General features: G+C 39.5%; 1 protein-coding gene across 1 annotated transcript in view; it reads left to right on the plus strand.

The window, feature by feature from the left end:
* The first annotated feature begins 719 nt into the window (after window positions 1-719).
* The window catches only part of TXLNB (taxilin beta), a 37,057-nt gene continuing 24,358 nt past the window's right edge, over window positions 720-13,418 (plus strand). Inside the window, exons 1-3 of the mRNA XM_059941092.1 lie at window positions 720-830; window positions 3,053-3,505; window positions 10,067-10,158. Coding sequence (XP_059797075.1) covers window positions 3,067-3,505; window positions 10,067-10,158 — 531 coding nt within the window. The 5' untranslated portion in view covers window positions 720-830; window positions 3,053-3,066. The remainder of the gene's footprint in view (window positions 831-3,052; window positions 3,506-10,066; window positions 10,159-13,418) is intronic.

The raw sequence follows: 13,418 nt of genomic DNA on the forward strand, positions 1-13,418 counted from the left end.
GAGGATTAAGTAACAGGTTGAAGGCTTGAGAAGGTGGGAAAGACTTGGAAAAGTCGCTGTGGAAGGTGGGAAAGCCTGCAACTAAAGAAAAAGCAACTGCTTCCCCAGGGCTTATCTGAGTAAAGGCAGTTACCTGAGTAAGACGTGGGGTCTGAGGTCACGTCAATTAGCATGTACATGAAGATGGCACTAATAAACCCAGTGCCAAAAGAGCTGTCTAAATTTTTATTTCAAATTTTAGAACGAAACCAAACAATGACATCAGAATTAAAGTGCTTCTACCATCTCCTTTTTGTTATGCCGTGTTTCTTCTTTTTCCTTGATTCCTATAAGAAACTTGACACTAATTAAGCTAGCATAAGAAGGTGGTAAAAAAAGAAGATGAATCATAGACCACACTGGAAATAAACCAAGAAATAAGAAAAACTGATCTCTGCCCCAAAGAACAACAATGGTGAAAAACCGCGCTAGCAAAGGGGCTATGTACTGAGAGTTTAAATTTTTTAAAGGACAAAACATGGAGTCTGATAAGATGTACCAGCTGCTTCTCTCTTCTAAGACATTTGCCCAGGAGACAGCTACTAAAGCTTGGGTGTATTTCTCTCTTGCGGTGTCACAGGATGTTCCTCTTCCCTCTCCACCCCCTCCCTGCTCTCCTGCTGCATGTGTGTGTGTGTGTGTGTGTGCGCGTGCGCGTGTGTGTATGTGTTTGGTTTCTCTCTCCCTCGTAGGAACTCAGCCCCCGCCTGTCTCCCGCTGTTGCTGCTGCTCTGACTAGCTTGCTGCCTCTTGCCTCTTCTTTCTCTCTCTGCTTAGCGCCTTGCCTTCTGGTAAGTATGACAAACACTCCCCCGAGCCCTGTGAGATGATGTAGGGTGCGGTTTGTGGTGTTCGAAACTTGCAACTTTGAGACTGCCAGTGAACTGTTGAAGAACTTTCCATTGTTTTATTTACAATTAAAATGTGTTGCTCAGGAAGGGATGTGTGTGTGGTAATCTGTTGGGACTGCCAGGACAAGTGAAAAATTCTCTCTCAGAGGAGGCAAAAGATGGGCAATGAAGTTTATAGAAGATAAAACAGAAATAATTTCTTGCTGTAAAATTGATTGATATAGAAAGAGACAATTTAAAAGTAACAGAGTTCTTTGACTTTGTTTTTTTCCTCTTGTGGATTTGTCTTGAGGCTACTTTTAGGAATTGAGTTGTCCTGTGGTTTACAACGACTCAGTTATTCTGTTTTAAAGTAAATGTGGAGCATGAGTTTAAAAGAGATCCATGGACTTAATATAAAAAACATCAATGATTATGGCTTCTGATGAATGAAGAATAAATCAAATACAAACAAAACACTTGCATTTAGACTAACCACACTAAAATTCCTATGGACAGTCGGTTTTAAATTCATTTCTTTGAAGTTTGGTTTACTTTAGATTTTATTTCATCTTCAGGAGGCTCCCTAACACTTTAAAACCCACATATGGGTTTAAACCAATAAATGTTTACTGTTTTCAATTTGATTTAAAAAGTATTCTCTTCCCTTGATTTCCAAAGACGAAGTGCTAAAGGCCAGGGCTCCTTTTAGAAGAGCTTAAAATAACTTCTGGCTTGACAGCAGGTGCCATGTGTCTTTCTCCAAGTTCAGGGGAAGCATAAGTTATATATAGATGTGTGTGCCCAACAAGCAGGGGTCAGGATAAAGAATTCCAGTGATGAAGACAATGAAGCTGTTTACTGCATCGTTTGATAATAAAGATGGTGAATTAAAATAAATGAGAGAAAAAAGTACTTCCTTCAAAGTTAATGAGTACTTGGTGAGGGCCACAGGTAGGTGGCAATGTCTGAACACTGAATTTTCTGCTCGTGTTTGCATTCGAGCATTTGACGTCGCCTGCCCTAAGAACCAGAGGAGGAAGCTGCATGGTACACGGAGCAGTGGGCTTTAGTTTTCGCTTTCACGCCGCCGCAACAGCAACACCTGCGTGTTATTAGGGCCCTGCTGCTAATCAGCAGCATCACCATTAAATATCATTTACAAATAAAACGCACCATAACTTAAAGGTCTAAGCCAAAGGTATTGCAACACTAGAAATGGTGACAGCCAGAAACCCTCAGCCCATTCCTCACTCCCTATTTCCAAAGAGCCCACATTATACCCGGATTATTCCCCTAGTTCATTCCCTCCCTGCTTCTTAGACATTTCTACTTCTTAAAAAGTATTGTTATCCTAGAGCTCCTTGACTGAGACAAGAAAGTTGTAATCTGTTTCTTTTCTAAAAGAAAGTCAGTTTTTATATCAGAACAAAAAGGTATAGAAACTCAAGGAATTGTTATTATGAGCATCACCATGTTTCCATACAAGTTCATTAGGTAATTTATACCTTTCCTCATTCTCTCTTATTCCAAAAATGAGGCTGGTTTGAACCTCAGAAAAAAAAAAGTATTTTTCTGATTGATAATTACACGTTGCTCATTTGGGAAAAGGAAAATACCAGACAAGCAAGTATCTCCTGTATCCAGTATAATAATTCATTTATATTAATGGACTCATACTAATCAATATGGATTAAAATAGAGTTTAGAATGTTATCATTATGAATGATTTTAGTAAGGTCAATGGCTCTTGTATTCAATGTTTTAACTTTGGGGAAAAAAGCACCAATTTAAATTTAAACATTAAATGTATACATCTATGTATTTATAACGATTGTAAATCTACATAGAATTATATAAGAGTGGTAACACAAACTGGCTATTCTAAGCAAAATGACAATTATGACCATGAAAAACAGTATCTTGAATTACTCTGTTAACGTCAATAATAGGAGATACTATCGGAATTTAAAGACCAAAACCAAAAATATGCTAATAGTATGGCTCGATTTGGAAAGATGCTTCTCACTGTTCCTACTCAACTAATTGCAATATTGATGGTTTGTGGAAGTACATTCATTCTATGTTAGAAACTGTAATTAGTAGGTGCCCATGTGGGAATAGCCTTACCATTTACCTGTAACTGGGTTAACTACATCAACCCTGGCTGTGCTTACCACCAGATACCACTCCCAGGATGGAGACCAATCAGTCTGCACAGCTGTCGGGGGAGCCACAGTCAACACCTGTGGGGGACAGTGCAGTACTGCCCAGTCAAAATGGCCTGGAGAAGCAAGATGATCAGGACTCCTCAACCCCACTCCCAGCACCGGAGGAGGAGGCAGGTGTGCAGCCTGAACGGGGAGCCCATGATATCTCTGAAGAATTGAACCGACAACTGGAAGACATCATTAACACGTACGGGTCTGCTGCCGGCACGGCAGGGCAAGAGGGTCCCACCACGGCCAAGGAGCAGCCTGAGAACACAGAACCACCCGACAACGAGGACAGGGGCTGCGAGGAGACCACTGAAGAGACAGAGACAGACGCTCCGGCCTCTGGAGAGCCACCCACAGCCAAAGAGCCTGTCAGCAACAAAGAGCAAAAACTGGAGAAGAAAATCCTAAAAGGATTAGGCAAGTAGTCACGTTCTAATGTATGACTTTTCTTTGAATTATTCCTAAAAAGGGGCACTTCCTCCAATCTTTGCTAAGAACCACATCTCATATTTGGATTTTACCACAATAGCTTCCTTCAGGATCACCAGTACCTTACTGTACTTATCCTCAGCCCCTTAGTAGTGTGTTCCATTACTACATATATAAAATATTTTTTAATTTAACAAAGCTCTTCAGAAATGTATTAATTATAGAATGTTGAAAATCTCAGAAAACAATTTTACTCCCATTAGTTCACTGGTTCAGCAAATATTTACTAATGCCTAGTCTTTATGAGGTACACAAAGGTAAAAAGAGTCTTTGGTTAAGGAGCTCTAGGTCTGGAGAGAAAAATAGACATGTACACTAATTGTTATATAGGATAAGTGCTACAACAGGCACAGGAAAATTGTTAGGAGAGCATGGAGGATTGGTAACACCAAAAATGACAGTGAAAGAAGGATGAGAGAGTTAATTTTTTAGCTGTAAGTGAGAGCATGTTACTGCACATAGGAGCGTCCCTCTGCCCGTCTTGGTGAGTTTCACTGAAACACTCACTACAATCGCCACCTCCTATGTGATACATTCCCTGACACGCCCAGGGAGAGTTAGCAACACCTTCCGTAGTTCTCCATGAAATTTTCTGCAGCAATCATTTGTTTATATACCTGCCTCCCAAGCTGGAGGAGGAATCTATTGAGACAGTGGTCACATCTTACTCATTTCTGGAAGACAGTGTAGAAGAGTAAAAGATCATGGGCACTGGAGTCAGAACTGGGTTCAGACTCCAGTGAACAGGTTACATGTAAACCCCAAAGTATGTCTATGCTGTCATAGGACCTCACTTTGGCGCTTGAAACCACTGCTGGCAATGCTTTCAAGAAGGGCTAAAAGACACATTCAGACAGCTACTTCACGTACTCAGCATAAAGATTAACCCAGATAACACCAAGTTCTGAAGTGCAAGATTAGAATCACTTTAGTGTTTTGGAACTCTGGGAAACAGAATAAAGTTGCTCTGTGTTACAGAGCTATTTTTTCTTCTCTATCCAAGGCATCTGAGAAATAACCTTTTGCATTAGTCATTGTTAAACTTTCCGTAAGATAAAACAAAATCACATCGCAGAGGTAAATGATTTTAAGTATTCCTAACCAGGAAAGTTCTTTGGCTTTATCACTTTGAAACTACTTCTACATAGGAATTTGTATGTGTTATAATGGGGGGATAGGTATGAAGAAAGCAGGGGTGAAGTTAAAGATGACCAATTTTGGTTTCTACTCTGTCTTCCATGAGTTATTTCAAAGTCTGTATTAACCTCATACTTACCAAATAATCAAAAAAATTTTTAGAGAAAGAAAAAATTTCACAACTAATTCTGCCACTTTCTATAAGTTACCAAAATTCAACTGAATGTGTTTATCAGAACCAATGTTTGTGATCAGAGTGCCCAGGTGGGTCCACTCTAATTACATGTGTATAAGCTGCTGACACTTTCATGCTGTTCCTCTGAACACTATCAGTATATTCTTCTAAACATTGTACTATTTCAGCTATATTATGAGTTAAAACAATATTTTTAAGCTAATTTAAATATTTTAAACATCATTTCAATTATCTGCAAGTGGTTTTAACAGGTTTCTTGGCTATTTATCAATTAAATGATACTACGCTATGGTCTAGACCAATGATTTCAAACTTACTGTGCATTGGAATCAAATGCAGAATTTGTCAAAAATGCTGTTGCTGAGCAGAGAGATTCAGAATTGGTAGGTCTGGACTGGGGCCAAGGCACCCTAGGTAATTTTTTTTTTTTTTTATTTATGGCTGTGTTGGGTCTTCGTTTCTGTGCAAGGGCTTTCTCTAGTTGTGGCAAGCGGGGGCCACTCTTCATCGCGGTGCGCGGGCCTCTCACTGTCGTGGCCTCTCTTGTTGTGGAGCACAGGCTCCAGACGCGCAGGCTCAGTAATTGTGGCTCATGGGCCCAGCTGCTCTGCGGCATGTGGGATCTTCCCAGACCAGGGCTCGAACCCTTGTACCCTGCATTAGCAGGCAGATTCTCAACCACTGCGCCACCAGGGAAGCCCCCACCCTGGGTAATTTTGACACAAACAGATTGTGGAAGCAATGGTTCTGATGCTTCAGAAAGTTCTTCCTCCACCCATTTGGAGAAAATATAAAGTGCCAGCTGTGGTCTTCTTTTAGAAACTATTTGGAGCTTTTATAGAATATTAGTATGTCATTCAATCCATACCTAAAGATATATCTTTAGTCTTTGCTTACATATTTGATCAAAGATGAGTCTTTAATTATTGTATGTTTATCAGATAACATTTGCTTTATGGATATTTTTGAGATACCGAAATGTTCTGACTCTCTAACCCCAAATTTTCCAAAGTATATACTTTGGGATATTTGAGATTTCAGACCAAGCTTGTTTCCTAACTGCCAGAATTCTCTGACCTTTAATATATACAATAGTGAAAAATCTCCAATAGTGATGGGCACAGTTTACAACATTTCCTAAATGTATTGGACCAAAAACACCCTTCTTTCACAGAACACCTTTGAATATTTGGGAAATGTCTCTACAACCCAAGCACTCAAGACTTGTTTTTCCTTTACAGGCTGCATATCCTCCCACAGTTAACACATTATACACTGGAGCAGTTGGGGGAACACTTTAAAATCTCTTTAGTTGGTGGAGTCACTTTCTCCTTGGCATTGACCAAAACAAAAAACAGATTTCACATTAGACAGCACCATGACATGTCCTCTTAACATCTAAGTATCCCCCTTCCTTCCCCCACCCCATCTTCCAGCTCACAAGTGTCTTATTAATCTCTTCTCTGTCAACATTATGTGGGCTGCACAAGTCCCACATAGTAAGAAGCACAAAACAATGATAAAATGTAATATCCCTTCTGATATTTAGATTGATAACTGATTGAGTAGGAATTCATAGGTTTGAAGCATAAACCCACGAGAAAAACAAAGCTGATCCACAGGTCCATTCTGAGGTCAGAATCTATCTAGTCAACCCACTGATTTACTGAGAGGGAAATTAAAGCCTAGAGAGTTTTAAAGTCTGCCCCCCCCAAAAAATTATTCAACTAATTGATGTGGTTGTGAGATTAGTCATAAAGAAAGCAAGGTGCAGACCTGAAGTCACTAATATTACAGGGCCAAAGATATATAAAAATAATTGGTATGTTGGTTGAGGAGCATTTAATTGAGCTATAGTTCAGTTAATTGGTTTCATCTTTCCAGTGACAGGTGAATTTCAGTTCTACCTTCTGAGTACCATCTTGACTAGGACATTGATTTTCTAAAATCTTTTCGGCCATTGACTTACTCTGCCTTAGAATGGTCACCTTCCCAGGTAGTCTGTTTTATAAGATTTTAGCTTGATTTTTCTCTAGTTTCACTCTGAGAAGGAAATAAACTGTTGCTTTGATACAAATGCTAAATTTTCTGGAAGAAGTGGTAGAAAACCAGAAGAATTTAGGAGAGAGAGGAATCCACAGAGATTGAAGGGTCCATGAGTAGATTCATAGAGAAGCTCAAACTTAGGCCAGATCCTGAAAGGAGAGGAGGGTTTACAGGAGTAAGTGAAATAAGGGGAAAAAAAATTTGTCTTGGGCAAAATGATTAGTACTTTCTTCTGACCCAAGTTGGGAATGGATGTATTTATTTCTTACTGCTTTTTCTGATATTATTCTTTTTTATTGTAAGGTTTTGCTTTATTTTGTTTTCCCTGGAATAATCTCCTCATTATTAGGCTCAAAGTTGTTTTCTTTTTAAGAAAGTTTTCTTTATAGTTACAGCTAAGAAATTGCTAGCAGTTTAAACACATAAAGCCGATTTTTCCTCTTGTGTCTGACACTGTCACTAAATGACCCCATTTCCTAAAACTGTAATTACAGCCTTTCTTAGACGATGAGTGGGTCTCTGTCTGTCCCCCTCCTCAACATAGTCCCACACAGCACTCCAGTCCAGTGAAACCAGTGGAAGTTTACAGAGTAAGCTCTCTGATGTTACAAAGTTACGGATTCCGTACATGCCTGTCTCCAGCTGCTTGGATTTTTTTGTTGAAATCATTTTTGAAGGGTGGACTGATGCATCTGAAGGTTAAACTTCTATACAAAATAAGAGAATATGAGAGCAGAAAGACACCTCAGTGAGTGTGACAATTAAAATAAAAACAAAAAAACACCTGTTCTCATCATTAAAGAAAACAAAAGGGGGAGAAGATACTGAATGTGGAGAGAAAAAGAGACCCACTGGACTCACTCAAGACACGACACGGTTTTCTACGTCGATACTCTCACTGAGAGGTATGCTAAGCATACATTACATGTCACACGGGAGAGTGAGACCTGTCTTCCCTCTGGTTGATCACAGAGTTGTCTTCTGGACAGTGTTTACTTGACTTACATGATATTAGTGCACAGGTTGGCTTTGTTCCATTATTACCAAGATTTACTAAACATTTGCCATGGGCCAAACACTGTGCGGGGTCCTGGGCCAAATCTGACCAACAGTGTAGTCTCTTGCCTTTAATGGATGATCCTCCAACTCAGGACAGCAGTCATCACGTGAGCACAAACTGAAGACAAGGGTGAGGGGATGGCCTGACCAACACAAGCCCGTCCCTGCTGCTACAGAAATCACTCAAAGCCGCGCCAGGTGGCGGCGGAGCGCAGAGCTTACCAGTTTAAAGGTAGTGTTATGCCACAGGCCATATTGGATTGCTGGTGGGGCACCACTCACCCCCACCTTCTCCCCTGTCTCAGACTGTGTCTCTAATCTGAGCTGACTCACTGGGCAAATATAGATGAAACCAGCTGTTAGGAATGAGGTCACTTTTTTCAAATAAAGTTTCCTTAAATTTCTCTAGGTTTCCCTGGCATCAAAATTCCACATGGGAGTGGAGTGATTTAGAGCAAGTAGACAAACCTTGGATTCAAGCCTTGGCTCTGCCAGTACTGATTATGTAACTTTGGACTTCTCTGGGCTTTCGATTCTTAATCTATAAAATTAACCAGTTCTCTGGGTGCTCTTTGAAGTTCCTTCTAGACCTAAAATTCTTTGATGCCGTTAGAGTTACCAGTTTTAGCAAATGAAAGTACAAGCTGCCCAGGGAACTTTGAATTTCAGATAAACAAACCATTGTTTTTTACTACGAGTGTGTCCCATGTCCTGTATTTCATCTGGCAACCGTAATTCCATGATATATCTGCCTCTCCAGGATGAAAGCAAAAATTCCAGCAAAGGAGACATGGCTGTTCTTGAGGGAGAGGCTGTTAAAGTTGTTAATATTCTTAAGCAGATTTATATCAGGGAACTTGGGCTCCACTGTATGGTCTGACCTCCCAACCCTGATTAGAAAGGGTGGCTGTCACAGGTGGGTGAGGACGGGGCAGCTGCTCCACCTTGACCCTACTGTTGGCAAAGATACATTCAGTGGTACACACACGTAGGCCTCGGGGTCCGGCTCCTGCCTACAACGCTCAGCCCAGTGGGCACTGAAAGACAAGATTTCCAGGCATCACAGAAAGGCTGACCAGGCAGTTTGAGCTGAAGAGGACAAAAGGAAGAACAATGGGGAAAGAAAAGAAAGAATCTGAGGCTCACTGTCAAATAATCATGAACAGATGAGTTTTTAAATGTAGCATAAACTCCAACTGGAAACAGAAAATGCAACTGCCAACAGAGATTAAGGCCTGGGGGAGAGAAGGGAAGACCCGGGGAGGCTAAATCTGCAGCCAGAGAGACACAAAAAGGCCTGTGAAAAAGGCCCTGCCATGTCTTGGGTCCATTTTCTCTATATTTTGACTTTATTCCCCACTTGTTAGGAAATACAATCAGAGTCATTCCACCCAAACTTCATGGAGTGGGCTCATGCACAGAAACAAGAGAATTGGTTCCCCCCCAAAAAAGAGCAAAGAGGTACTAAAGGAACAAAACCAAAAAAATGGGCAGACTAAACTGTCATGTTTCTCTGCTTTGGGTTGGAATTTTAACAGCTTCCATGTATTAATGCTGGCTGTTTCACAGTAGTCAGATATTTGGATAGGCTGGTTTGCTTCTTTTTTTTAGATAATTAACATGGGGAAGTGGGTGATTTATTCTTTCATAAAGTCAGTGTTTTTTATTCTTTTGAATATTTTCAGAATGTTCAAAATCCCTTGGAATATTTAGAACATGGGGGGAAGTAACAAGAATGGAATCTTGGGATGAAAATTTGGGGACTACCCTTATAGCAGACATTTATTGAGAATTTACCATGAGCCTGACACTGTACCACACATTTTTACAAACTTCTCATCTAATCACTTATTCTGCAAAATAGGTATCATTCCTTCATACAGGGGGAAAAAAACCAAAATTACATCTGCAGCTCAGACAAGTGAAGTGGCTTGGCCAAGGCTGGATAGCAGCTAACAAGCAGACAACCTGAGATTCTAACTCTTATCATCTGACATCAAGTTCAACACTTATTTTTTAAAATGTCTTTATGGTTTTTGTTTTCTTTTAAGGCAAAGAAGCCAATCTGCTAATGCAAAATCTGAACAAGTTGCAAACTCCTGAGGAAAAGCTTGATTTTTTATTCAAGAAGTATGCTGAATTGGTAAGTTCTTTGATTAGCCCTTTTTGTCAGGAAGATTCAAGCTCTGGTTAGAGCTGAGAAAAGGATGCTGTTAGTTTTTCAGGTATATCATTATAGCTGGTTACCTCAGACAAGTCAAAGCCAGAATTCATAAAGGCAGAATTTTTAAAAAAGAAAGAAAGAAATAAAAAGAAACAGAAAAACTGAGGCATAACAGCAAAAGGAAGAAAGAGGATACAGCTGGAGTCTACTCCACCTTCAATTATGTGCATAATTTGGGAGATGGAAGAGAGAATCATAGATAATTAAAAATTGTGAATATTTAAAAGTTCTTTTTGCCTTTGCAATAAAACAGAAATACACTAGAATAAAGGCAAACTTTCATCCGGTTCTTGTACACAGAATTTTTGAGGGGGTGGTCCCCTCAGGAAGGCAGAGGGTTGAGTTAATCCCACCCCTCAGTTTGTGACACATTCTCATTTATTCTTGATGACTTTATTGATTGATTCATTCATTCATTCTCTTTGATCTACATTCTTCTCCTTGTCCCCCACGATGGCAAAGCATATGACATGGATTGTTTTGTTTCTGGTTATAGGTCCTCCCATGCAGTCTCCCTCTCAATAAGGTAGGACCACTGGCAGGAAGGGAAGCCACTCCCAGCCTGCAGAGAATCTGTGAAGTGGATGGTCTCCTGGCCAGTACTCTTATAATAGGCCAGTTGGAAGAAAGAGGAGGGTTCAGTGAAGCCAGCCCCCCTAGTTTCAGTGAACCCTCACAAAAACTGGCTAAAGGAGTTGCACCTGAGGTCTGTGCACCACCCCTGAGGTGTACGAGACCCACTGAGGAGATGTGGTGTCCTCTCAAGTGAGGCTGGGCAATGTACCTCTCTCTCATTTCTGCTTCTTTTCCTCATTTTTTTCCACTTTCTTATTTCTTTTGGAGAAGCAGTGACAGGAAAATGAAACTTAAGCCCCTACACACAACAAAACAATTCCTCCAGGCAGTAGATTGAACTGCCCCTGAAGGCAGATTTACCTTACAGCAAAGAAGCTTAAGAGTCAGTGCCTCTCACTTGCATGGGCCCCTCTGGGGCCCTGAACATAATTCTCTTTTTTAAATTTTTTCCTTTTTTTTTTAGAGAAGGTCTCCAAAACTGAGACCCACAAACCCCTCAGGTCTCTGCCTGCATCTTATCCCTATTGATGGAGTAGAGTTTAGTGAGTGACTTGTTTTCCTTCTATTTCTACTCTAATTTTAGCACTGTGATCCCTATTTATTCTTTCCTTTCTTCCTTGTACCTCGATGCATCCTGTTATGCTGAACTGTCATGCAATAGACCCAGAGAAATTCTGAAACCCTGAATGACTAGTGATTGTTTAACTCTACCAACAATACTTTTAAATTATTTTTTAATCACATAAACCACATCACAATAATATAAGGAAAATGCTGAATACACAAGTAAAAATATCTCTAATCCTACAATCTAAAACACAATCGTTGATTTATCTGTCTTCCTTTCCAGTTCTGCCATACATTCAGAGATACCTTTTGTATAACTACCATCATAAGGTGCATATAATTTAGTATCTGTTTTTTTGGCTCATATGACAGACATTTTCCCATGTAGTTTGTAGTCTTCATAATTATATTTTGTCAAAGCTATGTAATTTTCCATTAATTGACTTTATCTACTGGTTCTCTAATTTGGGGACATTTAGACTCCTTCCAGTGTTTGTTCTACCAAATACTGCCGCAGTGAACATCATCATGCATGAGATTTGTTCGTTCTCTTTTATGACCCTAGGAAAAAGTTTCAGAATTGGGATTACTAAATCAAGCAGTATAAATGCTTTTTTTAATGGCCATATTGTTTTCCAAAAGAATGGTAGAAATTTATAAAGCAAGTATTAGTGTATCAATTTTATTGCAACTTGTTTAACATTGGCTGTTAAACCACTCATGAACAATTTCAGTGCCATAAAATGGTAGGTGCCAAATTTAATATTTTTCCCCCAAATCTGGCCCCATCCTCACCTGTCCATCCTTGCTCTTTTCAATAATTACTACATTGATTTCCCTTTGCCCTTCAATTTACTCACTCATACCAAGGCCATTCATATTTACTTCCTAGTGCCATGTTCCATACTTAGATGAACTGGGCATCTTCTAGACTACTACTCTTTACGGTGCTGTAGCCCCACAGCAGAATATCTGGAAAGAACCACTTATCCAGTCTTTCCAAGATTTTCTTCATGAGCCAGGGCTGTTCACCCTGGTCTCCAGGAACTCCCCAAGCCCACTCACTCTCCTAGCCAAGAAGTCAACTCCACAGAGGTTATTTTTCCAGAAATTCTACTCAATTCAAGTCTTACTATACTTTGGCACTTGTATCATACCCTATAATAAACTTTTAAACTCAAAAGATCATTCTAGAAAAAATGAATAGGAGAAAATTGACCCCCAAACCCCATTACATATCCTTTTCAGAAAGGAAAAATTATGAAGAGTTTCAATCTTTTACTTGGACACTAAAAGCTATTTTCCCTGCTCACTGATTCAGATATTAATACAGAGAGTGTCTGAAATACAAGTGTTAACATAGAATAAATCATTAAACTCAAGGCTGTGAATCAAACTGTCACCCTAGCTCACTCATCCTTACAGATTCTAAATCCTGTAATATCATCAACTATTGTATTTATTAATAAATAAGGATAAGTTCATTAATAAATAAGGACACCTCATGACTAAATTAAGAAATGACCTGGAAGAAATATTTTTTGCAAATTTCCTCCATTTAAAAGTAGTTACAACGTTACTACTTGGCCTTAATTTTACTTTTTTCACTTAATAATAAAAAAAGAAAGAGAGAACAAGAGAAATTCCAGATAAAAATCTTATGTGCCTGTTAGAATTGTACAGAAGACACATGTCTAAGGGTATTATTAAATCACAAGGCCAGCATTTGACTGAAGTTGACCCAGCTGCAATATGTTTGCTTTCATTCATTAAGAAAACCCATATGCATTCACATAAATCTGAAGTATTGAACAAAATTAGCCACACTCTAAAAAAAAATCGTCAGCAAGTTAAGGGGTTCTATTTAGAGCAAAGCAAGACAGACCTAGCTATATTTCAGATGTGTATGATCCTGCCTTAAAACTAGAACATTTAAATGGCCAGTGAGGTATAGCACAAATCATCTCTTCCAACTTATGAAACACATGCAAGGTATCCTCCTCCTGAAGCTCAGATAAATCCACACATAGGGCAGT

The sequence above is a fragment of the Balaenoptera ricei genome, chromosome 12 (genome assembly GCF_028023285.1).
Source record: "Balaenoptera ricei isolate mBalRic1 chromosome 12, mBalRic1.hap2, whole genome shotgun sequence".
In the NCBI taxonomy this organism is placed as follows: domain Eukaryota; kingdom Metazoa; phylum Chordata; class Mammalia; order Artiodactyla; family Balaenopteridae; genus Balaenoptera; species Balaenoptera ricei.